The 26,236-nt window shown below is 28.2% G+C and overlaps 4 protein-coding genes and 1 long non-coding RNA gene across 21 annotated transcripts in view; 2 read left to right on the forward strand and 3 right to left on the reverse strand.

The window, feature by feature from the left end:
* Nucleotides 1–6,511, reverse strand: part of Adcy2 (adenylate cyclase type 2 Ac76E) — a 47,447-nt gene extending 40,936 nt beyond the window's left edge. Inside the window, exons 1-2 of one of the 8 annotated variants that reach the window (XM_035886130.2) lie at nt 6,229–6,511; nt 5,923–6,115 (exon numbers count right to left, since the gene is read on the reverse strand). In XM_035886130.2, coding sequence (XP_035742023.1) covers nt 5,923–5,935 — 13 coding nt within the window. In that variant the 5' untranslated portion in view covers nt 5,936–6,115; nt 6,229–6,511. Of the gene's footprint in view, nt 1–5,922; nt 6,116–6,200 lie in introns of all 8 variants that reach the window. The other 7 variants (XM_035886138.2, XM_035886140.2, XM_035886135.2 and 4 more) reach the window with 7 other exon arrangements.
* Nucleotides 6,512–7,275: 764 nt separating this feature from the next.
* On the reverse strand, nt 7,276–11,651 carry E(z) (histone-lysine N-methyltransferase E(z)). 4 transcript variants are annotated; one of them, XM_035886124.2, is made up of 12 exons: nt 11,422–11,651; nt 10,845–11,158; nt 10,500–10,754; nt 10,199–10,415; nt 9,960–9,980; nt 9,662–9,762; nt 9,422–9,599; nt 8,951–9,325; nt 8,402–8,692; nt 8,029–8,211; nt 7,771–7,936; nt 7,276–7,664 (listed from the first exon to the last, which is right to left on the reverse strand). In XM_035886124.2, exons 1-12 carry the CDS (start codon nt 11,555–11,557, stop codon nt 7,604–7,606), a joined length of 2,298 nt encoding a protein of 765 aa, XP_035742017.2. In that variant the 5' UTR covers nt 11,558–11,651; the 3' UTR covers nt 7,276–7,603. The 4 variants fall into 4 exon arrangements, with proteins under 4 accessions (XP_035742017.2, XP_035742016.2, XP_035742019.2 ...); XM_035886123.2 differs by having other exon boundaries at nt 9,960–9,983; XM_035886126.2 differs by having other exon boundaries at nt 9,960–9,983; nt 10,845–11,171; nt 11,422–11,555.
* A 700-nt stretch (nt 11,652–12,351) lies between these two features.
* On the forward strand, nt 12,352–18,543 carry su(w[a]) (suppressor of white-apricot). Of its 7 annotated transcripts, none has more exons than XM_035886121.2 (9): nt 12,547–12,686; nt 12,944–13,056; nt 14,444–14,613; nt 14,732–14,934; nt 15,029–15,251; nt 15,526–15,605; nt 16,353–16,520; nt 16,645–17,939; nt 18,061–18,532. In XM_035886121.2, exons 3-9 carry the CDS (start codon nt 14,604–14,606, stop codon nt 18,224–18,226), a joined length of 2,145 nt encoding a protein of 714 aa, XP_035742014.1. In that variant the 5' UTR covers nt 12,547–12,686; nt 12,944–13,056; nt 14,444–14,603; the 3' UTR covers nt 18,227–18,532. The 7 variants fall into 7 exon arrangements, with proteins under 7 accessions (XP_035742011.1, XP_035742010.1, XP_035742009.1 ...); XM_035886120.2 differs by having other exon boundaries at nt 12,550–12,686; nt 12,934–13,056; XM_085662290.1 differs by lacking the exons at nt 12,547–12,686; nt 12,944–13,056 and adding exons at nt 13,091–13,297; nt 13,374–13,458 and having other exon boundaries at nt 18,061–18,538.
* Nucleotides 18,544–20,044: 1,501 nt separating this feature from the next.
* On the forward strand, nt 20,045–24,323 carry Miox (Myo-inositol oxygenase). The gene is made up of 6 exons (XM_035886127.2): nt 20,045–20,205; nt 21,241–21,424; nt 22,555–22,763; nt 22,972–23,108; nt 23,226–23,456; nt 23,569–24,323. The coding sequence occupies exons 1-6, from the start codon at nt 20,188–20,190 to the stop codon at nt 23,675–23,677; spliced, it is 888 nt and encodes a 295-aa protein (XP_035742020.1). The 5' UTR covers nt 20,045–20,187; the 3' UTR covers nt 23,678–24,323.
* On the reverse strand, nt 21,420–26,172 carry LOC118450380 (uncharacterized). The gene is made up of 3 exons (XR_004840682.2): nt 25,354–26,172; nt 22,507–23,533; nt 21,420–22,397 (listed from the first exon to the last, which is right to left on the reverse strand). It is a non-coding gene; the product is annotated as an uncharacterized LOC118450380 (long non-coding RNA).
* Between the last annotated feature and the right edge of the window lie 64 nt (nt 26,173–26,236).

The following is a 26,236-nucleotide window of genomic DNA, read 5'->3' on the forward strand; positions in this document are numbered from 1 at the left end:
AGATATATATATATATAATAATCTATATATATATAGAGTGAAAGAAGTCAGCTATCTCGGACACAGCTGTCCTTAACTGTGGTTCAAGTTCACTAATTACAAAGTATCGTATTCTTGATGGCGCTTACCAGAATAGATAGATAGATGATATCGTCATCTCATATTTCATTTTATTTCTCTCTCTTTTTCTCTCTCTCTCTCTCCCTCTCTCTCACTCTTTTCCTCTTTCTCTTTCTCTTTCTCTCTCTCTCTCTCTCTCTCTCTCTCTCTCTCTTTCTCTTTATTTTCTCTTTCTTTATCTTTTCTCACAATGAAAAAAAAATGATTTATAACATGCAATTGAATTAATATACGAAACTATGAAGAAAAAGAAAATAATATGGAAGATCTGTTTTTCTTTTTTTTTTTTTTTTTGCTCAGAAATATATTCATACGTATGTACGTATGTATGTATGTATGTCTTATTCTCCATCTTGAAAAATAATTCTCACATTTTGTTAATTATCTTATACGATACTATTATCATTTCTATTATATTCTTTTATCAATTATATTAACAATTTATCAATTTCTTTCTAAATAAACGTATAATCGTGTTCATTGATCGACAAACATTATTAGATTTTTAATCGTTACAAAACAATTTCCTCACCGCCATTCGTTTCTAACCTCAATGAAGGAAGAGAAAGAAAAAAGAAAAAAGAAAAAGGAAAACAAAAAAAAAAGAAAAATAAAACCAACGAAAAGAAAACAGATAAAAGGAGAAAAGAAAAGATCAAATGAAATAAAGGAACATTGCTTTCTCGTAAATTAAATCGAACACAATTCTCGAAGCGAATGAGAAACTAAAAAAAAAAAAAGAAAAAAAAAATGTTTTAATTTTTTTGTCCTTTTCTAAACCGACATTTTTGTCTCTCTCTTTCTCTTTCTCTCTTTCTCTCTCTCTCTCTCTCTCTCTCTTCCTCTTTCAGATTCTATCTCTCTCTTCCTGGAAAGTTCAGAAACAAATCTCGAAGATTGGCAAAACTCGATCTCTTTTGTGTCTGTCTGTATGTTTCTCTCTCACTCTCTCTCTCTCTCTTTCTCTGTCTCTCTCTCTTTTTCTCGCTCTGTTAGGTGACACGGGTAAGAGGTTCCGATTGACAGGAGATGTCGACGAGAGTTTGTTATCGACAGGCAATCGGCTATTGTGTCGTGCCGTTCGTCATGACATTCTCCTTCGTCTGTTACTAAACGCGCAGGTAACTACGTCACGGAAACGAACCGTTATTCTGACTTCAGTACGATTCTCTCACTCTCTCTCTCTGTCTCTATCTCTGTCTCTCTCTCTCTCGCTCTCTCTCTGTCTCTATCTCTGTCTCTCTCTCTCTCGCTCTCTCTCTCTCTGTCTCTATCTCTGTCTCTCTCTCTCTCTCTCTCTCTCTCTCTCTCTCTCTCTCTCTCTGGCTCTCTCTCACTGCTTCTCATAAAAAAGTAAGAAAAGAAAAAGAATAAGAGGAAAAATAAATAAATAAATAAATAAAAAATAAGAAAACTATAGGTCAGTTGACCTATCACGATAAAGATTTTCGTTCTAATTTTCTTTATCTCTTGAAAGTTATTGTTATTGTTCATTCGATTTTTATATCATATATATATATTGTCTTTTTTATTTACAATAGTAATATAGTTTTATCTTCCTTTTCTTTCTTTTTTATTTTTATTTTTTTTTTTTTATCTATAAAATTAATTTTTAGGTTATAGATTATATTCAAAGATTGACGTTTAATAAGTATAACTTATATTTAATAATAGTAATAATAATAATAATAATAATAATAATAATAATAATAATAATAATAATAATAATAATAATAATAATAATAATAAAAATACTCATACTATGTACAGTACGAAATTTTAATCATTAATAACAAAATTATTCAGATAATATATCTTTCATATTATAAAACTTCTTAAATGATATTAAAAAGTAATTATTCTGTTTCAACATTTTTTTTAGGTCAATTCTCTTTTGTTCAAATCGTATTATAAAACTACAAAGTCTAAGAACTTTTGATCCACCCTGTATAATTCTTTCTCGGATATATGGATGTATGTACGTAAGTTTCATTTCTATATATATATATATATATATATATATATATATATATATATATATAAAATCATGTTATATAAAAGTATAAGTTAAATTAGATCATATAAAGTTAACAAATCTCAACATTAAAATCGAAACATAAATATTTAAGTTTGTTTAAAATAAATATTAATCGATTTTATCAAAGACAGATTAATCAACGATTATTCAATTAATCAATTGGCTTTCAGAAATTTGTAATGTTGACGTTGAAATTTTTAAGCTTTGAATACCTTTGAAATGCTATGGCCTTTGAGTTCGCTTAATTGTTTGTACGTAAGTACATACCTATGTATATATTTACTAACGTTTCGATCGTTATATCTCTTGTTATCTAAACCAGTACGTGTTTATGGGAAACGATTTGCTCATGAGAAAGTAATGCTAAAGTAAACTAAATATAATTAACAAATATATGATTACATTCAAATATCTACGACGTATTTATCTTTGTACGAAACGTTTGATCAAGTAAATAAATAGTTTGAGAAGTCATAACTGTTAATGATATTCTAACCTTTTGTCCGTTTTGTTTTGATATTAAACGACGACAACGTTTATATCATAGATTAATATCTAAATTTTACATTTATTAGAACGTAATAAATTTGTTATTAATCAAAAATATTCGAAAAATTCAAAACCAACCAAGATATTATGTATACACACATATAAGTTTTATTAATATTATTATTATTAATTTAATATTAGAAATTTTATGATTTTTCAATGAAAGGATATTAAATTTCTAACGATCACATAATCTACGTTTCGTTCATTTTTTTTTTTCTTTTTAAATAAGAATATATATTAACCTAATTTAAAATATTCGATAAAGAAAACGAAAAACAAAAAAGAAAAAGATGTTCAGTAATAGTCGTTTGAATTATTAATATTATTGTTAATTTTCTTCAATTGGGAGGATCGTATTTTTGAAATCTTTTTAATTTACTGTCCGTTTTTCTTTCCATTATTCGTTTTAATAAAAAGAAAATGTCGAATAAACGTAACGTTTGGAAAAGACAGGAAGGATTAGAAAATCGTTCTCTTGGTGCATTTGTCTTCATTTCAAATGACACTCTTTGAATCTCGTCGAGAAAACTTGATAGAAAAGAAAAGGAAGAGGAAAAAAAAAAGAAGAAAAGAAAAGAAAATAAAAAGAAAAGAAAGATAGAGAAAAGAAACACTTCGACACTTTAAATACCTATTCCTTTGGGTAATATTTTTATATCACATTTTAACACTGAAGAATAAATAATTATCGTTATTAATGAAAGAAATATTAGAAAATAATCAATATTATTAAATTTCGTCTACACATGTATGTGTCTCACATCATTAAACAAATATATATATACTTGCACATACATGTACTTTTACATGTAATAAAATTACAACTAACCTTAAATTGTTTCGGGAGAGAAAAAAGATAAGTAAAAGAAAATTATTTAAAAAAACAAATTACTTATTCTTAACAAATTATTCCCGTAATTAAATTCATTTTTTCTTAATACTTTTGACAATACGGAAAACATTTAATTTTTATCATATGAAATAAAATAATTTTATAAGATACAAAGATTGTCGAATTGATTTTTATTCTATGAAAAAAAATTATATTATACGATACAAAGATTGTCGAACATTGCCGAACAAAACCGATTGTATCAACCAATGAATATCACGCGAATCATTAAAGCCAATCATCGACGTTCATATGAATTGTACATCGTTCGTTACGTATTTGTCTTTGGTCCTAAAGAAAATGAGAACAAATAAAAAAATAAAAAAATAAAAAAAAATAAAGAGGAAGAAGTAGAGAAAAGGAACATTTTTAGTTTTCATTAAGATGAGAAATTTCATTTCAGAGCCATGGAAAAAAAAGTCGATTCATTCGACTGTTCGCTGTTAATTTAATCGTAGAACAAGTCACGTACGATACAAGTACTTCTTATCCGTATTGCGTTTTCTTTGTCTGGTTATGTGCTTCCAGTTCATACCTGTGTACATGTATGTAAAGCCGTATGTGTGTAATAATGGATAAACCGCATTAAACTCCACTCCATACGTTTTAATTTGAATGGGTGTGTAAAACAGAATGAGTGCTCTTGCTCACGCTTCTTCGTGTCATTTTTATTATTATTATCATCATTATTATTATTATTATTATTATTATTATTATTATTATTATTTTATTATTATTATTATTATTATTATTATTATTATTATTATTATTATTATCATTAATATCATCATTATTAATATGTTCGTATTAAGATACATAGAAAAATTGTTTATTAATTTTCTCTAATTTGTATTATTAATGTTAATTATTATCAGAAAATTAAAATCAGAAAATTTAATTTTTTTTTTTTTTTTATTAATATTCGAAGTGTTCCATTTTGAGATTAAAATTATAATAAAAAAAAAAAAAGCAATACAATTGATTACGAATAATTTAGAGAATTTTTCGATAAATTTACAAGAATATTCTCATGAATAATATATTAAATTTAATGGAGAAATATTTATAAATAATTTAATAATTTCTTCATTATCGATAAAAACGATCGAAAATTGTTTTATCAATTTTATGATTAATTATTTTTACGAACAAACGAATAACTTCGAAAGAATCTTTTATACAAAAAAAAAAATGTTAAATATTTATAAACTATTAATATTTGATAAATAATTTATAAACAATTTCTTAATTATTTTTTCAATTAAGGATCGAGTAATCGAATTATGTTCTATGATTAAAATTCTGATAAAAAGTAAAAAAAAAAATAGAGAAAGAGAGAGAGAGAGAGAGAGAGAGAGAGAGAGAGAGAGAGAGAGAGAGAGAGAAAAGCACAATTAATAAAGAAAAATTTCAGGCAAAAATTTTTCATAAAAAAAATTTGTTAAATATAATAAACATTATAAAAAAAAACAAATATGTATTAATGTCATCATTTCTTAATCAAAATCGATCGAAATTGATCGATATCGTTTAATTGAACGATCGACTGATCCGTTTATACGTATGATTCATTCTGTATATTTACATTCGTTGCTCGAAGAGATGAAGACATTGGTTGGAATCACAAAACGTCTCTGACGACTCAAAGAAAGAGAGAGAGAGAGAGAGAGAGAGAGAGAGAGAGAAAGAGAGAGAGAGAGAGAGGTGTTTATTTCTATAATAATACATCTGTGCATTGAAAGTGATTATAACGGCCATTATTCCCGCTCAAATCTTTCCATCATGGCGAGTCGTACACTTATCTCTTTCTTTCCTTTTCTTTTTATTATTTTTGTTTTTATTTTTTTTTATTTTTTTTTCTCTTTTATTTTTTTTTTTAATCCAACTAATCCTCTATTTCCATTATTATTTAAAAATTTCAATTTCTTTTGTTTTTGTTTTATCTCCAAACCGATATTTTCATCCTGTTTGGAAAGAAGCAGGAAATACTTCCTTCAAATTTATTGGTCGTATAGTAATCATGGCGGATATTATTTATTACGAAACCGATAATAAAAAAAAAAGAAAAACAACGGACGGAAATAAAAAAAAAAAAAAATAAGAAAGAAAGGAAGATGGCGAAACTCATCGTCGATCGTCTTTTATTTCGAAAGTTTTACCTTATCGATCGATTCGAACGTTTCTTAAAAAAAAAAAAAAAAAAAAGAAAAAAAGAAAAAAAGAAAAAAAAACCAGAAAAAATATCAAAAGAAAGAAATTCATGTTGTAATCAACGAAAGAGCTTCATTATTTTCAAATTAAAATATATTTAATTAATTACCTTCTTCCTCCATGTCGTCCGTACGAAGTGTCTTTCTTCCGTTAAAGAAACAAACCAAAAAAAAAAAAAAAAAACAGGAGAAAAAAAAAGAAAAAGAAAAGAAAAATCTGGCTTCAATCCAAATAACCTTATTTTATAAAAGATTCGACGGCGACGATCTTCGAGACGTCTTTTCAAATTCTATTGCTGCTTCCTTATTCGTAACATGATCGTATTGGATTCAATCACGAATAATCGAAGAAAAAGATGTTGATCTATTGTTATTTCTTTTTTTACTTACTTACGAATATAAATATTGAACTTTACCGATCGAGATCTTGCAAAAACGAACAGAAAAGTCGAATTCTTCCGAATAAACGTTTAATCGAATCTTTCGATAAATTTTTATTATTTATCCTCATAACGATCGAGAATTTTTCTTCACTTTTCCCCCTTTTTTTTTATTATTTATATTTATTTACTTATTTATTATATTCTTTTTCGTGTCATTTAAAATGTGATTTTTCTTTTTTTCTTTTTTTTTTTCTCTCTTTCAAGTAAATCTTCGTAATCGAAAAATCTCCCGATCCGTTTTCGCGGCTGCGAAGTCCGCAACTGGTGGCTGAATTGCTTCGCGAGTTCGTTGGAAGCTCTCTTCTAGAATCCCTTCGAACTAACTCTGACGTTTGAAAGCTGCGCGCGAATTTCACGCATTTGAATTCAACCGTTGAAAAGCAATTAGCAATTAAATAAAAAAAAAAAAAAAAAACAAAAAAAAAACAAAAAGAAAATCAAAAATAAAAATTAATATAACACGTCAATAATATCGGAGACTTTAACAAATAATAGGTATTTTTTTTTTCTCTTTTTCTTATATCATAAATAAATATACATTTACGATGAAAGAAATGCGATTTAATCTTAAAAAAAAAAAAAAAAAAAAAAAAAAAAAAGAAAAAAAAAAAAAGAAAAAATTATGAATTAATAAATTTTTATTTAGGATAAATATATTTACGTTGTAATATAATAATTTTAGAACGAAATTTCATCGATGACAGACTTTTAAAGATTAATTTTACTTTTTCTTTTCTTTTATTTTTTTTTTTTTTTTTTTTTTTTTTTTTTTTTTTTTAATTTATTATATTTTTATAATAATATTATTTTTTATTTTGTAAAATTTATAAATATAAAAAATACTTTTGAGAACGAACAAATCGTTAATTTTAAGATTAAAAATGAATTATTTCAGTATACATTCTTAATAGAGACAGAGAAAAAGAGAGAGAGACAGAGAGAAAGAAAGAGAGAGAAAGAGAGAAAGAAAAAGAGAGAGAGTGAGAGAGAGAGAAAAGCGTATATATGAAACATACCAGATCTGAAACGATGAAACTTTTATTTGAAAAAGGTGCCTTAAGAAATCACATACTTATTTCCATTCATACATAAGCGAGCGCATATCCATACACACAGACACAAACAAACACACATGTTCAAAGATCTTTATACATGTATTTTTTTCTTCATTTCAAAAACTATTTGATATGCACAAGGCAGATTGATAGTCTATCGATATTCAAATACTGTCGATTTTTATAATAATGGAATAAGTTTCTCTCTTTTCTTTTTTGTTTTTCAATTAACTTGAATTAAAAAAGGAACTTATAGATGCATGTATCTAAGTTTTAAAGAAAATCGTTTCATTTTAAAGAAATTCCATTTCACGTTCAATACCAACAAATTTGAGTTGTTCAGTCGGACCATATCTGTAATAAATAAATAAATAAATATATTTACATTATTATACTTTTACATGTTATAAAATTTTTTTTTTTTTTTTTTTGTAAAATTAAACTACAAAGATATATTAACCTGTAATCAAAAAACAATTCTTCCCCAGGCTGAATAGCTCTTTTTGCAAAAATTCCTATTCTATGATCGCCATTAACCATCATAACTTTGGCATAACAATTAGGATTTATCGAATGATTTGCGAATCTTATTTTGTTTCCTTTGCGCGTTGCATCGACTACAAAGTCTGTCAAAAGGAATAACATATATACCATGTTAATATACATTTTTTTTTTCTCTCTGTACGATTATTTCTAAAAGGACCTAAGACAAAAATACCATTGTTTAAATTGAATAGAAAACTGCACATATATTTGTCATATACTTTTCCCCTTCTATCGGCTTCATCTTGGCTTATAATTTCTCCACAATATTCAGAAATGAATTCATTCTTGGCTGCGGATTCTTTTAAAAAGATTCCCCAACCGGCCACATCGGATGGTGCCATTAAAAGATGTTTATCTAAATAGAAATAATAAGAAAAGATATAAAAAAAAAAAAAATACATATATACATATATGCATATATACATATATATATATGTATACATATATCTTTGTAGATTTGTTTTGACATTCGATCGACACATACTTTTGGATATTTTGACAAAAAAAAAAAAAAAAAAAGAAAAAAAAAACTTATTAATACGTACGAAGGCCACGTTGAACGCTGACATTTTTACATGATATTTTAGTAATTTGAAATTGATCTGCTCCGCACGTTTGACATAGATCAGGATCACATTCCCTTACTGCTAGATAGCAAGGACATTGTTTTGTATTACATTGAGCTTTGCATCTACAGCCAGGAAATCGATTCTGACATTCACTGCTGCATTGACAGAACTTTTCGCAGAAGTTTTGCGCCTGTATACATGGACAAGAATTATCGCATTGACGGCCAGGATGATCGCACGGTGCGAAGTTGTGGACATGATTGGCACCTGTGAGTATGATTTTTATACATATGGTAAACGCAAACAAAAAAAAGAACGCGCGAGGAGACACTTCTGACTAGGATGTCTTGTTGTTTTCTTTTTCTTTTCTTTTCTTTTCTTTACTTTTTTTTTTATTTTTTTTTTTTTTTTTATTTATCTATTTATTTTTAATTTTGCTTTTCTTTTTTTTTTCTTTTATTTTTTATTTATTATTTTTTATTTTTTATTTTTTTTTTTTTTGATTATTAATGAGAAATTAATTACCAGAATCTTTTTTCAATTGTATCTTTCTGCAATGCATCGACCAAAGTCTATGTTTCTTCTTCTTCTTTCGTGGCGGTGTAAAATCTTTTAAATGTTCTACAGCTGGAATGTCTGAAGCTTCCTTTTGAGCGAATTGATATACCTCCTGACAAGTTTTAGTTAACATAATTTGTGCTAATGCGCATGGATTACCAGGAAAAGCTTTATGTAATGCTCTGAAAAGACTTTGTTCAGAGCCAGTCCATGATAACTCGCTTTCCGTCTTGATTCGTTTATCAAGACCTAACAAAGTGAAAGGAGCTTGATTTTCTGGCTGAGCTTGATCCTCCATCATTTCTTCGGGCTTAACTTCTTTATTAACATTTTGCTTGAAATCTGTTGGATAATATTTTTCTTTGAAATCTGTTTGGAAATTTTTTTTTTTTTTTTTTTTTTTTTTTACAAGTTAACACTTCTAAGATATTATTTTACCTTGACAGCAACCACCTTGACTGTATTTATTACTGTCATTGCTGTCTTCGCTGCTTGCTTCATTTCCAGAATCAACGCTTGCCTGTTTTCTTACTTTTCTAGGACCACCTCTTTTCTCATCTCCTTCATCTTCTTTTATATCGGCTGCTTGAGCAGCAAGTTTTTCTTTCATACCTTCCTAAATTGATGAAATAATATGAAAATGTACTTTGATGTTTTATCGAATATAACTTATCTTACCAAATGCATATAACATTCTGTTCCACATGGTTCAGAAAATGGCCTCAAGTCCGGACCTTTTCGTTTGAGTAAATTTGGTCCTGGATGGCAGACTTGAAGACCTAAAATTAATGGTAAAACTTTAAAATTAAAACATAATCCTAATCTATTATATCGCGAATGGAGAGAAATTTAGTAGACAGAGCGATGAACGACGAATGAAATACGATTGTGGATGAACCCTTGGCGATGCCTCCGTGCTAAACAAAAAAAAGCGTTCGATCGAATGCGCTCGTTTGTATGCAATGTTGTTCTTTACCTTGCGGCGAGGTCCCCCTGGCTGCTACGATAAATCAGGAATCACAAATTATTGTAATTAATATACATCCAGCTTCGTTGTCATATAGAATGTAAATCATCAATAAGTTGTATCTAGAGGCTGTGCGTATAAGGAGATAATTCGTATATCCTTGCAATGTCTTTCATTATTCCTATTGCGATGTTGCCTGACAAGATACAACTTGAGAGTAATAACATTAAACTTAGCTGTCTACTCACGATGTAAGAAGCAGTCATATTTGAAGCATCTTCTACAGAAGAGCGTGTGAAACGAATGCATAGTCTGCTCTCTTGGTACACTTTTTGCATTTACACCATCGATGTTAGGAGTACATTCTGGTGGCAATACATTTGGATCTGATCTTTCTGTTAGTTCAATGTATTTTTCTTTTAATTCTTCGGGTCTGCCTTTATCGGGAAACATGCTAGATATTGCCTAATATAAGAAAAATCTATTAATAATATTTAAACTTGAATTATTATTATAATATCATTTTGTAAAATTTTTAATAATTTATACATTAAATATGTGCATAGATGGGAATGGTGTAGCTTGAACTTTTGAATCTTCTATTGACTTTTCCAATAATATTTCTCCTTTATCATCGTCCTTATTATCTTTGTCATCATCCTTTTGATCTTCTTTTTCTTTAGATTCTTTCCCTTTTTTAGTATGTTCCTTTTCTTTATCGTCCTTTTCATAATTAGCCAAAGCATTTACTAAATCGACAAAAATAGAATCATCCATAAAACCAGATACCCTATCTCCGTGTACCTAAAATAATAATAAAATAATAATAATCATGTAATATAATATTAAAAACATATAATATATTAATAATAATTTTTTAATATTTTCAATTACCTTTCCGTCATAATTCTTAATAAGTTCTTCGATAAAAGTTCCATCCTGATCTAAGATTTCATCTCCCATGTAAGGAATATTGTGTAAAACAGTTTCATCTTCTACCATAAAATTCTGTTGTATTGGTGCCCATGTATACATCGTAGGTATAGGAGTAACTGCATTTATTATTTTAACAGGACATGTTTGTACTTCTCCGTCTGAACTGGTCACCTCTGCTTTTTTCATGCAAGATACATGAGGTGGAATGTCATGCATAGCAAGCCACATTGCTTTTCCATCCGCCCATCGTTTTTGTTCGGTTATAAGTAATTCTAATTGAGAAAACTTTTATTTATATATATATATATACGATCATAATATCATGCATGATATATATTTTTATTACTGAACATAATTCATTGTTATGGAATTAAAAAATAAACATAATTTTTTTTTTCTTTTAATATTTCCGAAAACTTTCAAATTAAATAATAATAATAATAGAAATAAGTAGTATAAATAAATAAAGATAAAAGAATGATAAAGATATGAAAGAAATATTCAAATCATTATAGATTTTTAAATGTATACTTACCAGTCATAACCTTACGATTCTGATTCCAAGCAATTTTCACTTCGTCCGCACGTTTATACCTTTTTATTTGTCTCAATCGCATGTATTCCGATTTCACGCGTTTTCTCCATTCTGCGGAAACTTTTGCCTTTGACATTGTAAGTAAAAATGAAATATCATTAATATCGTAAATGAATTTAAACGTAAATCACACGACGTATCCCAATTGACGCCAACGATAATCACGTCCACCAACCTTCATTCAATAAGAAAGTAAATCGTTTCTTTTTAGAGTCGATTTTAATTTTGTTCTGTTATACCAGATGGCGCAAACATCGATATTTGATGTATTTATCATTGACAACTCATTATGTAGAAAGAAAGTTTTCTCATCTCAAGTAACAATATTATTTAAAAATTTATTATTAAAAAATTTATTTAAAAATATATGATTTTCTTTGTATTCCTGGCATTTTTTTCGTCTTCTTTGTTATCGACGTTTTTTACTTTGTTTGATTGGTTTCCCGCGTGTAACATTTGATGCCGAAACTATGTTAGTTATGTTTCTTGCCGTAGAAGGTGTAACAGTCGCGACGAAATCGCCACAGTTTATTTAGCGATCAGCTTAGCCAACTCTTAATGCAAATGTAAATATTTTGTTAGTTACTAGTATCGTATAAATAGTCATTTTTAATCTTAAATAAATATATTTCTTACGTAACGTTCTCATAAGTAATTAAAAATTCATGTTAGTGTTTAGCTAATCTTCTATTCGATATTTTTTAAATTGATAACGCTGCTAGATGGTCAAACTGATATCGCGATTATAGCGTCATAATATCGCGTGACTGGAGCGCCATATGGGCGTTGACCAATCAGCATGTATTTATTAGCTTTACCGTTTTTAATATATATAAAAGTGGCGCTAATAACGATTAAATATTTCTATAGACCCATCGAACGGACCAATCCGCTATAACATTTGCCTATTTACGATGACGGCATGTTGCTGTTGTTTCATCATTTGATTATGGTGGACTTTGGGCAAACGCTTCCTCCTCCCTTCTCATAGCCGCATGTAGACAGAAAATGGCGTCGTCGAAGGGACAACGATGGATGGTTGATTCAGGGATTCTGCGTAAAAAAAATGGTGAAGAGGAACCACAGGAGCTGTTGGTGTTCGGATATAGCTGCAAATTATTTCGAGACGATGACAAGGCGAAAATGATTGATCAGGGGAAGCATTTGATACCATGGATGGGCGATAACACATTGAAGATAGACAGGTCCGTTTCCCTAACCTAGAAAAAATTTATGATCTAGGATATTTATTCTTGCATAAACACATCATATATGTAACGTTTAGAAGAATGATCTCAGATTCGAAAAAAAAAAAAAAAAAAAATATAGATAAAAGTAAAAAAATAAAAAAAAAAAAAAAAAAACTGCAGTGAATGACACTCGAAGAGACAGTACCGTTATGGTTACTGCAAATAGTTAATGTGCAGATAAGCAATCTGGAGACTGTTTAAGGTTTCTGCAGGTGTTGGCCGTATGAACGCGCAGTGTTGAAGCGCGATATGCGCTCTGCACGGGCGCAGAATAAGGTGCTCTTGTGGCTTGGCGCTTATGGCTGACCATCTGTGCAGCAGCAAGGTGAGACACAGCGTAGAGAGACAAATGGCAAGCTGACGGTTATAGGTATTTATGACCGTTCAGCATGGTATGTATTAGCGTCTTAGATTCAGCTGTGCTGGCAACAATGTACGAATTACCAAATGCATTATGCAACTTTGATAATTTCTCTATGTTGCGATATACATTCTACAGTTTATGTATATACTCTGCATACAATTTGTGTATAAATATTGAATGTACAGCATACAGTGTCGAAGATGTAACTGGAAACATATATTAAATTATATAAAATATTTTGTTTTGCATTTATATTATAAATATTTCTTGAAATTTAGGCAAGGTGGATTGTGTACGCACATGTCGAAGGCATTGCAGCATTTATTCTCAAACTGTATTCTTCATCATCCAAGCGAACATTTTGTGAGAATTTTTAAGTGATCTTCTATAAACTTGTATCTTCAATTTTTTCAACTTTTCTTTTTCTTTTTTTTCTTTTCTTTTTTTTTTTTTTTTTTTTTTTTTTTTTCTTTATTTTCGTGCTGCTTAATGTTGTATTGTTTTTTTTTTTTTTTTTTTTTTCTTTTTTCTTTTTTTTTTTTTTTTTTTTTTTTTTTTCTTTTGTTACAATTCAACAATCGATACTCAAACTACTCTTGCTTTTTATCTGAATAATGCAATATGTATGCTCATTGCAATTAGATCATTTTATTTTCCATATCGCTACTTATATCTAGGAATATTACAACTAATTTCATTGTGAAATGACACAGCTTTTGTTAAATATTAAACTGGACATACAATTATGGACCATATAATAATTATTCATGTAATTTGACTAAACGTAATGCAATATATATATATATACGTATATATATAATATTTGATTAGATGAAAAGGACAAAATGTTTGACATAATTCAATATATGGTTCTATGTTTTATACATCTAAGTAGTATAAAATATAATGACGAAAAAGAAATAATCTATGAATGTCATAAAATTATTTATAATTAATATGTAAGCATTTATGAAATTATCATAAATGTTAATATCTTGTAAGAGAAAAAGCAGCAAATTGCATCTTCAGAAACAAACAGTATAATAATATTAATGCGTAGTAAATTTATTTTACAAAATACATTGTATATAGTGTATTTAATTTGAAAGTTATGCAAAGGAATAAATTACACATAAAGACATGTCATTCAACTTTGTATGACTATATTTTATTTCAGAGGAAACTCTTTGTGGTGGGATTCTCTTCATAAATTATTTTTCAGATGCGGGATTAATAGAATTTACGTAAAAGAAAAAAAAATAAACTATACAAAAAAAAAACAACAACAAAAAAACAAACAAAAAAAATATCATTTTCCTTCTCTAATTTGTACATTGTATGTGTATAGATACGATGGACGTGGAGCACTGGGGGATTTAAGGATTCATGAGCCACCAGCAGGTGGTTTTGATCAACGGATAATACTCACAGAGGATGAACTTAAAGTTGAACAGCTCTGTGACGAAGAAAGATACCGATCCTTGTATAATAATGACGCCGAAGATTCTATGTATCATGGTACGATTCATATAGATATTTAAAAAATTCTAAATTAATTGATTTTTCTAAATTGAACTTATAGAATTTAAAATTATTAATGATTTTATTCTATTACCTTTTTTTTCCTTTGTATTAGAAGAAGAGATGAAAAGATTGCATCAAGCATTGGACTCAGAAAATTCTTATACCCAAGTAGCATATAATTATAACGAAGATGAAAACAATTCCAAGTTAGCGTGCGAAGACTCACAGAGTCCAAAACAATCAGAAGGATCGCAAGAAGAGGATCAAGCTTTTGTACCGCCACCAGATCTTGAAATACCAGAAGGCATGACAGTGGTAAGATAATTATAATAATATTATTTATCAAGAGTTTATCTATGAATTTATTTGAATATCAAAAAAATTAATTGATAATGTATTTTTTTTTCAGCCTGAAACGCAGAAGTTAAATGCAATTATTACAAAAACAGCACTATTTATTAGTCGTCAAGGGGGCCAAATGGAGATTCTTCTAAAGGCGAAACAAGCAAACAATCCACAATTTTCGTTCTTATCGATAGATGAACCGCTACATCCGTATTACAAGTTTGTGCTGGAAGCTATCAAGACTGGAAAATATAATCCTGAAAAACAACCTGAAAAAGAAGAATCTGGTATGCATACTATTTTCTATAAAGCAGCATCTTGTAGTAACATTATCAAAGTTGACATTATTGAGTTGAAGTAATTGAAGCAACATAAAGCAGGATATGATTACCCACACCTACTTTGATTCTACTTAGTTTTTCTTGACGTAAGTATTGCCACAAGTTCCTGTTACTACTACGTCGGTTTTTATCTACACGTGACAAATGTAACTCATTTTTGGTGAAAAAGAAAAGCTACAATTATAAATTTGTACTCATCGATATGTTTTTTTAACGACAGAACCTGAGGAAGAATCAGATGAAGATGATCAACCATACCTTCACCCAAGCCTAGCGCCATCATTTGCCAAAGTAGAAGCGGTATGTTTTCTTCTAATATATACATTGTCATATAAACATAATAACTTTTTATAAAAGACATATAAAAAAAAGTGCTTCCTAAGCTGTTAGAAGATTCAGAACAATTGGGATATTTACCAAATTTGGAAGCCTCTCAAAGAATCACAGGTTTACCTCTGAAACTATCTACTTTTCTAACGGTGATTTCAAAAATACAAATGGATCATAGGATGAAATGTTAATGTTACTCTACTACACTAATTTATGTGTCATATATTTCTGCTTCCAGGGCTGATTCTGGTATGCATTGAACCTATCCTCCTACCCCCCGCCCCCCGCCCCCTTTTGTTGTTTATCTATACTCATTCGAAACCCATTAGTTCTATTCATATGAGATTCATTAACATATCATATAGCATTATCTTCAGAGAAACATACATCCGCATTAATCGTAATAGGAAATTAAATATCCCATTTTGTAAAGTTAAGAGAAGTCTAATTTTTCAATCATCGCAAATTTTCATAAAGTACAGAAATAAATTTATTTTAATAGCGTATCCCAACATTTCCTTTTTGTACCTGGAAAATATATATACACGTTCCTGTCTTCAAAACATATGCCTCTGTTTTTTATTAATTATCCATCTCTTCTTTGGAGGGAATATCTTTGTAGGTGATAATATATTTTTCCTACTTATAATCTTCCATAAAAGAAATACGCAAAATAGTTTATTAATATTTCTAAAAGATACGTTTACTTATTTCTAGGCTCCTAGCATACCAAGCATACAGTATAAGCCCTCTGCGGACTGTGCTTATTCAATGCTTGTAAACAAAATCACAGGAAAGCCACCGCCACCTAAAATACCACAGTTATTAGATGTTGGTGTTCAACAAATGCCGACTTCTGGATATTATCAGCCCATTGTGCCGCAGGTAAATCGTCTTATAACTTTTATAGATTTTATATTGCATAGATTTCAAATTTCCGATCAAATGGAGTTACATGAGTCTTATTTTTTTTTCTTTTTTTTTTTTTTTTTTTTTTTTTTTTTTACAGAGTTATACTCCGTATACTGCAACGCCTTTACAATATTCGCATGGTCCAGTTATATACGGTCCAAATGGTCAAATTCAATCTCCACCACAGTTACCAGTACCTGCCGTACCAGTTGTTTCTACTGAAGAATCTACAACACCAATACCTCAAGCAAAAGAAACACCTTCTTTAGTACCTTACGGACCAACACCACCAAAAACATTGAGCAGACCATCATTCATCGTACCACCGGCAGATGTTCAAATAATTATCGACAAAATGGCGAGTTATGTAGCCAAAAATGGCCGAGACTTTGAAGCTATAGTAAAAAATAAAGGTGATCCAAGATTTAATTTTCTCGAATTGTCGCATCAGTATCATGGTTATTATGCTCACAAATTGACCATGTACGAAGGGGCAATAAATCCTAAGGTATTGACCGAAGAAGAATTATTACAGAAGCAAGAGCCGCAAGAGGAGAAGCAAAAGAAATTGGAGGAATTACAGAAGAAACAGCAAAGAATGGAGGAAGTACAAAAGCGTGTGAAAATGATACAGGCTAAGAAGAAGAGCGACACAAAGACGAAACAAAGTACGGGTAGTAAACAGATAACGACAGTATCGTTTTCGATAAAGAAACCAAAGGAAGGTGAAAATGTGATTATTGAAAAGAGAAACGCCTTGCCATTGGAAGAAAGTGATGACGAAATTGAAGTTGAAAAGAAAGAAACTAATTCTAAACCTAATTCACCTCAAAATTTTAACGAACAAACTAATCCAATAATAATGAATACCGATAAAGAAACGCCAAAGGTAATAGAAATAAAGAAATCTAAAAGCGAAGAAAAGGAATTGGTCGATCTTACCGATGACATACTCGAAGATTGTCAATTAGAGATAAGGCACAAGCAACAAGTAGAAGATAGAATAAAGGATAAATTGGTTGCCGCGGCTCGTGACAAATTGGCTGCCACGTCGAGGGAAAAACAATTGCAATTGGAACGAAAGAAAAAGGCGGCCATGTTTTTAAGTCAAATTCAAACTTCAACTAGTTCCAAAATTCCTACCTCGACGACACCCAATATAAGAAAGGATGATTCCGACGAGGTTTATTCCGTTCCATCGCCCTCATTGGAGGATGAAAAATCGGAAGACGTAAAAATTTGTGGTAATTCATTGATGGATCGATTGAAGAGCGCGGATTTAAGTGGGAAAAGATCACGTCAACGATCTAGAAGTCGTAGTGGAAGTCGTAGCCGCATTGAAAGACATAAAGTTCACAAAAAGCACAAGAAAAAGAAAAGTTCTCACAGAAGGTAAATATGTTAACAAAAAAAAAAAAAAAAAAATAAAAAAAAAATCTCTTTCTCTTGTATATATATATTGTAACAACAAAACACACCTGATAAACACTTTTGATTTCTTTTTTGATTACAGCAGTTACGACAGTCCAAGTAGCTCTCGTAACCACAGATCTAAGAAAAGCAAAAAATCATCCTCGAGACATAGATCTCGATCACGAACTCCTTCGTCGCACAGACATCAACAAAATGTACGAAGAAAAGGAAGCAATTCGAGTTATTCCGATTCGAGCTCGTCTTGAGATACTTAAGAAGCGTAAATTTTCTTTTTCTTTTTCTCTCTTTTTTTTTTCCGAACGCGTTTTCTCTCCCTTTTTTGCCCCCCTCTTTTTTTTTTTTTTTTTTTTTTTTTTTTAAGAGATAAGAATTAAGAATATATAATCGTGTAAAAAGTTTCTTTGTAAATATATGTATATGATTACATATTTGGATGACATCACGGCGATAAATGACGTTTCATACTGTTTTTTGTCAAACGAAACATACAAAAAGAAATACAATTTACTTAGTCCAATGCAGTTCATAGATGAATATCCTTTTTTTTTCTAATTTATTTATTCCTTTTTTTTTTTTTTTTTTTGTTTTTTTTTGTTTCTCTTCTATTTATTGCCTCTTCATGAATTATCTATAATTTTTTTATTACGTCGGAGCAAGTACGTAGTTATATTATCACAATTTCCTTAAAAAGAAAGTAACAAAAATCACGACGATATATCTTTTTTTTTTTTCTTTTCTCTTTTTTTTTTTTTATATATATATAATATAGTATGGGTTATCGCATTGAAAGATTTCCGTAATTATCCAAGTATTTGAAAGTAAACTAAATTGACGTTTACGATACAGATATCAAATGTGAATGTATTTGTGTGTGTATGTGTATGTTTGTATGTATGTATCTATGTATGCATGTGTCCATCCACATATATATATATATATATATATATATATATATATATATATATAATATATATATATATTATTTGACTAACCGTATGAAGGATCTCCCTTGAGCACTTTAATGCAATTAGATATGCGAACTAATTTCATACGTCGAATATATCGTTATAGTGTTCATTGACTTTATTGCATCAACGAGATGTGCCGCGTTCAAAGCAATTGTCGGCTACACTCAGATTCATGCATCTCGATTACCGTCAATTGTGTGAATTATGATGAAAGACTCGATCGAACTATTTTAGGAATGATCAAGAAAATTCAAGACCCTAAGTCTTTTGATTGATATGTTTTAACATTCAACGAAATAGAACATGTTAATATTTTTCCCTCCTCTCCCCTCGCCCCTTTTTTATTTTTTTTTATTTATTTCTTTTTTTCTTTTCTTTTTTTTTTTTTTTATTCACATACTCATCTGTAGAATTCATCAATGAGATTTTAAGCGTCATTTATTTTAATGGTTTGTTAATTTGATTATTGGACAATTTGAAAATGTTCACTGTTTTGATTTACAATGAAACGTGTGTTTACTTATTTCTTATTACTTTTATTTTTCTTTCTTTTTTTATCATTGTATTCATTGGTAAAGAAAGAGTTACTTCTTTCATCAAGTAGCGAGTTGTTGTTGTTATTATTATTATTATTATTTTATTATTATTATTATTATTATTATTATTATTATTATTATTATTATTATTATTATTATTATTATTATTGTCACATATAAATTTCTTCATTAACATGGGGGTTCCAGGAAGAGAATTTTTTCTGTTGACAAAGATACTATTCATGAGTTCACGGTCATTTAATAATATCATTTGATTAAATTATAATTTTATTTACGATTCTTTTCTTTTTTATCCCCACTCTTTCTCTCTCTCTCTCTTTCTCTCATCCTTTTAATTGCTCCCTTTCATTCGCAATGATATGAAAATAGTGATTCAAAGTCTTCGTTCATTTTTACTTTCAATAAAAGAAAAAAAAATTTTTTTTCATAAAATCTTATGTATTACTAATACTTTGTATCCTTTGTTGCTATTTATATTTCTCTGTATTGGTAAGAGATAACGGATATTAAATAACGTGCGTGCGAGAGAGACCATACGTTGAACAACCTAGGGTCAAAGGGGGGAATTGTCTGAGATTTATAAGTTAACTCTGTTAGATTGAACGGGTCAGTCAGTGTTGTATATCCAAAGAGCAAACATATCAAGGATCCAAGTTATTTCATAAGAAAACATTTTTCAATATGTCCGCCAAAATGATGGTAAGTATGAATTAAATATATATATAAATATATATATATTTATATACATATATATATATATACGTATTTTTTAAATTATCTTTTTTGTTTTTTTGCAAAATTTGTCACCTTTTACACCGTTGCGAATTACAGGTATTTTCTAATTTTAACATATATCCTTCATTTATATATATATACTTATTCATGTATATATGTTATTTATACATTTCTTTTTATTAATTTTCTTTCTTAATTGAAATATTTGTTATATCGTGTCAAAAATTAAAAAAAAAAGAAAAAAGAATAGATTGATTAACTTCTTACAAATCTGTTAATTATTATTATTATATTATTATTATTTATATATATATATATATATATATATATATATATATATATATATATATATGTATATATACATTAATATTAATTATTATATATATTTAATTAATATAATAACTCCATTTTTCTATATATCTACATATATATATATTTTTTTTTTATTTTACCTATATATATTTGTTGTAATTGACTAATATGTTCTGTATTATTTTGACATTTTGAAAAAAAGAAAATGTTCGACCAGCTTTTTAAATCTGTCAATTATATTATATTTATTTAATCAATATGATAGAGACTTATGTGATCAGATATTATCTATATTCTATTATATACAAAATGAATGAAAAGTTTTTTGTTCTTTTTTTATTTTCCTTTTTCTGTTTTTTTTTTTCTGTTTTGTAAAAGATTTTTAATATCAATCGTAATTCTTATTATATCAATCGTTTAAAATAATTTATAATTCAGTTTATTTATAGTCTCTTTGATTGTAGAAAGAAAAATAATTTTGTGAGAAACCGATCTGACGAGTTAATGTCATAGAGAAAATATTATAAATGAATTTTAAGAAATATGATCAAATGAAAATAAATGCATGAAAGAAAATTCGATATATCAAACTGATATAGTGTATTGTAATTAATATTATTTAAAAAAAAAAAAAAAAAAAAAAAAAAAAAAAAAATTTGGAATATATATAAAAATGATCATTTGCAGTTACGTGACCAGGTTACTTCGATTATTGATCCCTCGGAAAAGCTTCGACCTGAACCAGTATACGATGGAAAATTGAAAAGTAATTTTAGAAACTATATCATAGATCCAACAGATGAGATCAAGGAACGTGTACGCAAGACTTACGAGAACATGCATACTAATCAAACGGTCGAGTTTGTGCGTTGTTAGTATATTATGACATATCGATTATCGCACTTGTTGTATATAAACAGACTCGTAATATGACATACATATATATACGTATCAACGTAAATGATCTATACATACTTACGTATGACAACTTAAACGATTTATATATATATTTTTTTTTTATCAATAGTAATCTGTTGTTATTAATGATCTCTCTCTCTTTCTTTCTTTCTCTCTCTCTCTCTCTCTAACTTTTTTCTCTCTCTATCTAACTTTTTTCTCTCTCCCTCTCTTGCTTTCTCTTTATATAATATAGATTATATGTTTATAGATCATATCTAAATTTTATATAAATCTTATATATCTACATTATATTATATATTTCTATGATATATATTAAATTATATATCTATATTATATATAGATCATTAATATATATAATAACAGATTGCGATAGAATATTATTATTAATAATCAAAATAATATATTTTATATATTTATATATATTATATATATAATATACATTATTACAATACATACATATATAAATATATATAATATTCTACAATAATAGATTGAGAGAATGTCATTTTTTATTATTAATAAAATATATATATATATGTGTGTGTGTGTGTGTGTGTATAATATTAATTTAATTAAAATGTATACATACATATACATATATAGATTGTTAATAATAATCTATAGAATGATAGAGATAATGTAATCTATTATTGACATTGATATATACATATGTCATATTACAGATCATTTAAATTAATCATCATTTCTCAAGATCGACATTTTCCTTATTTTCTTTAATCGATCGCGAATTAACCCTTAACCAATGACGTAAAATCTACCACAATCTTCTTTCGAGCAATTTTTCAAGCATCCTCTCAAAAATATACTTATTATTACAACAATTAAAATGATCGAATTCGTACTCGATCGTTTAAAATTAATTTTCTAGATCATTGATCTATTATCTTGAATAATATCAAATCCTAAAAGAAAATAATATTGATTTAATATACATTCATATAAATCATTTATAATTCTATCATATAACAAGAGAGATATTAATCGAAGCATAATAAACAATAACATACATACGTTTTTCATATATTATCAGCTTTTAATACTTGAATCCAAATTTATTAGCTCGTATGAAAGAATGGCTACAATTCAACAAAGCCAGATTGACGATTAAAGATGCTCTTATCAAATTAAATGATCTAATCGATGAAAGCGATCCAGACACAAATTTACCGAATATCGTTCATGCTTTTCAAACGGCCGAATCTATAAGAAAAGATCATCCTGATTTAGATTGGTTCCATTTAACTGGACTGATACATGATCTAGGAAAGGTACATTATATATTCAAAGATTTTTTTATTGACCTACCCTATTTTACCCTATTTTACCCTAATTACAAGAAAAAATAAAAAAAGAAAAAGAAAAAAAGAAAGAAAGAAAAAAGAAAAATAAATAAATAAAAGAAGAAAAAAAAAAGATATAAAAAAAGAAAACAAAGTCATGTGTTTGTTAATGATTGTTCATTAATAAATATTTTAGATTATGGCGTTCTATGGGGAACCACAATGGGCTGTTGTGGGTGATACATTTCCTGTTGGTTGTGCATGGGCTGATTCCATAGTCTATAGGGACACAAGTTTTGAAAATAATCCTGATGGCAAAGATTCTCGTTACAAGTATGAATTATCGAAAATTATAAATAATAAAAAACAAAAAATCTATATACATATTTAATATTAATGATATGTATATATATATATATATATATATATATATATATATATATGTTATAGTACAAAATATGGAATATACAAACCTCAATGTGGTATAGACAATTTAATGATGTCCTGGGGTCATGACGAATATCTTTATCGTGTTATGGTTCATAATAATTGTAAATTACCTAAGGAAGCACTTGCTATGATTCGTTATCATTCGTTTTACCCCTGGCACGCTGGTGGTGATTACATGTACTTTTGCACACAGAACGATTTGGATAAATTGAAATGGATCATTGAATTCAAGTAAGTGATTTTTCTCTTCTTTTTCTTTTTTTGTTTTTCTTTCCCCCTCCTAAATCACGCACAACGCTTTTCTTTCCCTGTAAATAAAATAATTTTTCATTTTATTTCACAGTAAATACGATTTATACACAAAAAGTGCCGGCGTACCGGATATTGAGAAATTATGGCCTTATTATGAGAAATTGATCGACAAATATATTCCTGGGACGTTAGAATGGTGAATCGGAGAATAATTGAAAAATAGAATGACATGGGCTACACTTAATGAATTATTCTATTTCTTATTCTTTTTCTTTTTGTTTTTGTTTTTGTACATATATTCATATATTTTTGCTTTTAATGTTTACAGCTCGGATCTTATTTAAGCGTAAATAACATAGATATATATATGTATATGTATATATATATATATATATATCGTCATTTAATAATCATAATGTAAAAAATAAAATTTACATATATATATGTATATGTATATGTAAATTTAAGTTTATCGTGATGACCTACTTTTTTACTTTTCTGTTTTTATTTGAAATTTTTCGAGAAAATGAGTTGATTATGGTTCGTTAAAGGCCACAGAATTAATCATTCAAGATCATAGCGATACTAAAGTTCAATTAGATGAGTAATTTTCGTGTGGATTGACTCACCTCGAATAAAATTATTACTACGAACGTACTGTTCGTGGGAGTTCGTTTAAATTCATTTGAATTCGCGGTAAAGTTACAACGATTCGATGAAATTCGCGGGAAAGTTTCAACCGATTCAAGTGAAACTCGTTGAGACTGATGAATCCAATCGACCGATGGAAGGATCGTTAATTGTAACCTTAAATACATTTTTTTTTTTTTTTTTTTTTTTTTTTTTTTTTTTTTTTTTTTGAAAAATACGTCGTTGATCAAATAATTTTTTAAACGAAATAAATAAGTCAAAAAATCGAGTGACTTTGAGTTCGTTTAAATTCGTACGAATTCGCAGAGTTTTGGCGCGATTCGACGAAATTCATTTTGAAAACGATTAATGAAAAAAAATTCAATTTAAAGATATCGTTTTTTTCTTTTCTTTTTTTTTTCCTCTTCTTCTTAACAAAAATACGTCAATGATTACATAATTTTATTATAAAAAAAAAAAAAAAAATTATAATTAAATATATTACTTAAAGTAATAACATCTTTTTAAATTGCGAGATATTTATTATCAACCGTAAACAAATGACGATAACAGTAATCAAGTGTGCAATCATATTTATATTCTCTGTCATTTTTTTAACGAAGAATTATAATAAAATTTTCAAAGGAAATTAAATGTTCAAATAAAATTGTATAATATATATATATATATATATATATATATATATATATATATATATATATTTTGCCAATAGAAGTCAACAATAAAAGGAAGTCAAGTGATTATTTATTCTCTGTCGTTTCTTCGAATAAGAGAGAGAAAGAAAGAGAGAAAGAGGGAGAGAAAAAGAAAGAGATAGAGAAAGAAAGAAAGAGAGAAAGAGAGAAAGAGAGAGAGAGAGAGAGAGAGAGAGAGAGAGAGAGAAAGTATTTAGACAAAAGTAAGAATAAAATCTTTAGAAATGAATTGCTTGGAATTTCTTTCGTACGTTTTCCCGACAAGTATCTCGTGTAGAACGTTAAACAAAGATTTTGACGTTCACTTGTTTAACGAACGAGGGAGCGGCTCTTTCAAACGTTTCGATAAAAGTCGTCATGGTTTAGTGTGTATACATGTATCTGTCCTGTGTATGTAAGTGTCTATGGTAAGGTAATATATACATAGAACCCGATATATATGTCGTTCTACAATATTACCGTTAGAAACTTTTCACAATAAACCGTAACCATCTCTACCTACTGTGCTCTACACCTATTCAATGTATTACCTAGATAAATTGAAAGCTTGTCACGACCACAGGAGGACTCTGTCGTAACAAATCGAGAGTCGTCTCTTTTTATCGTTTTCCTCGTAGTTCGGACAATGGAATCTTTTTTCTTCTTTTGCTGTGGTTTTTTTCTTTTTTCTTTATCTTCTTCTTCTTCTCCTTTCTTTTTTTCCTTTTTTTTTCCTCTCTTTTTTCTGTTTTTTTTTTTTTCTATTACGCATTAACTCGTACGCGAGTAGTATTCTTAAGATTTTAATTTTTCACGTAAAAATTTGTTTCCAAGAAAACACAGAAGATTCGTATTGTACGTCGAAATGAAGAATATTTGACGAGACATTTCATTTTTTTTTTCTTTGTTTCTTCTTCTTCTTCTTCTTCTTCCTCCTCCTTTTATTAAACGATATTTTTCACGATCGTTTCCAACGATCCTCATATTCCCGCGAAAATTCGTTCGATACGAAAATCAAAGTTTCGAACTAACCTTATTGTATGTTGAAACGAAGATAATTTAACACGTAATTTCAATTTTTTTTTTTCAAATGCATCGATCGATCAAACTAGCGAAGAAAAATTTTCTTTTTCTTTTCTTTTCTTTTCTCTCTCTCTCTCTCTCTCTCTCTCTCTCTCTCTCTCCTACACGTTTTATCTTAATAAATACTTATTCACACATATATCCAAGAGTTGGATAAATATATTTTCCAATAATATTTGCGTCAGATTTTACGCGTTCTTACGGAATACGCGAAGAAAGTATCTGAGGTCAAGATACAATACTACGTTAATAGATTTTAATACTTGATAAAATTTCGTTAAAAATATTATCACGAGACATATGTTTTTATGCGAGTTATAATAATATTTCATTTCTTTTCGGCAATGTTTC

The sequence above is a fragment of the Vespa mandarinia genome, chromosome 17 (genome assembly GCF_050613455.1).
Source record: "Vespa mandarinia isolate Hongniang chromosome 17, ASM5061345v1, whole genome shotgun sequence".
In the NCBI taxonomy this organism is placed as follows: domain Eukaryota; kingdom Metazoa; phylum Arthropoda; class Insecta; order Hymenoptera; family Vespidae; genus Vespa; species Vespa mandarinia.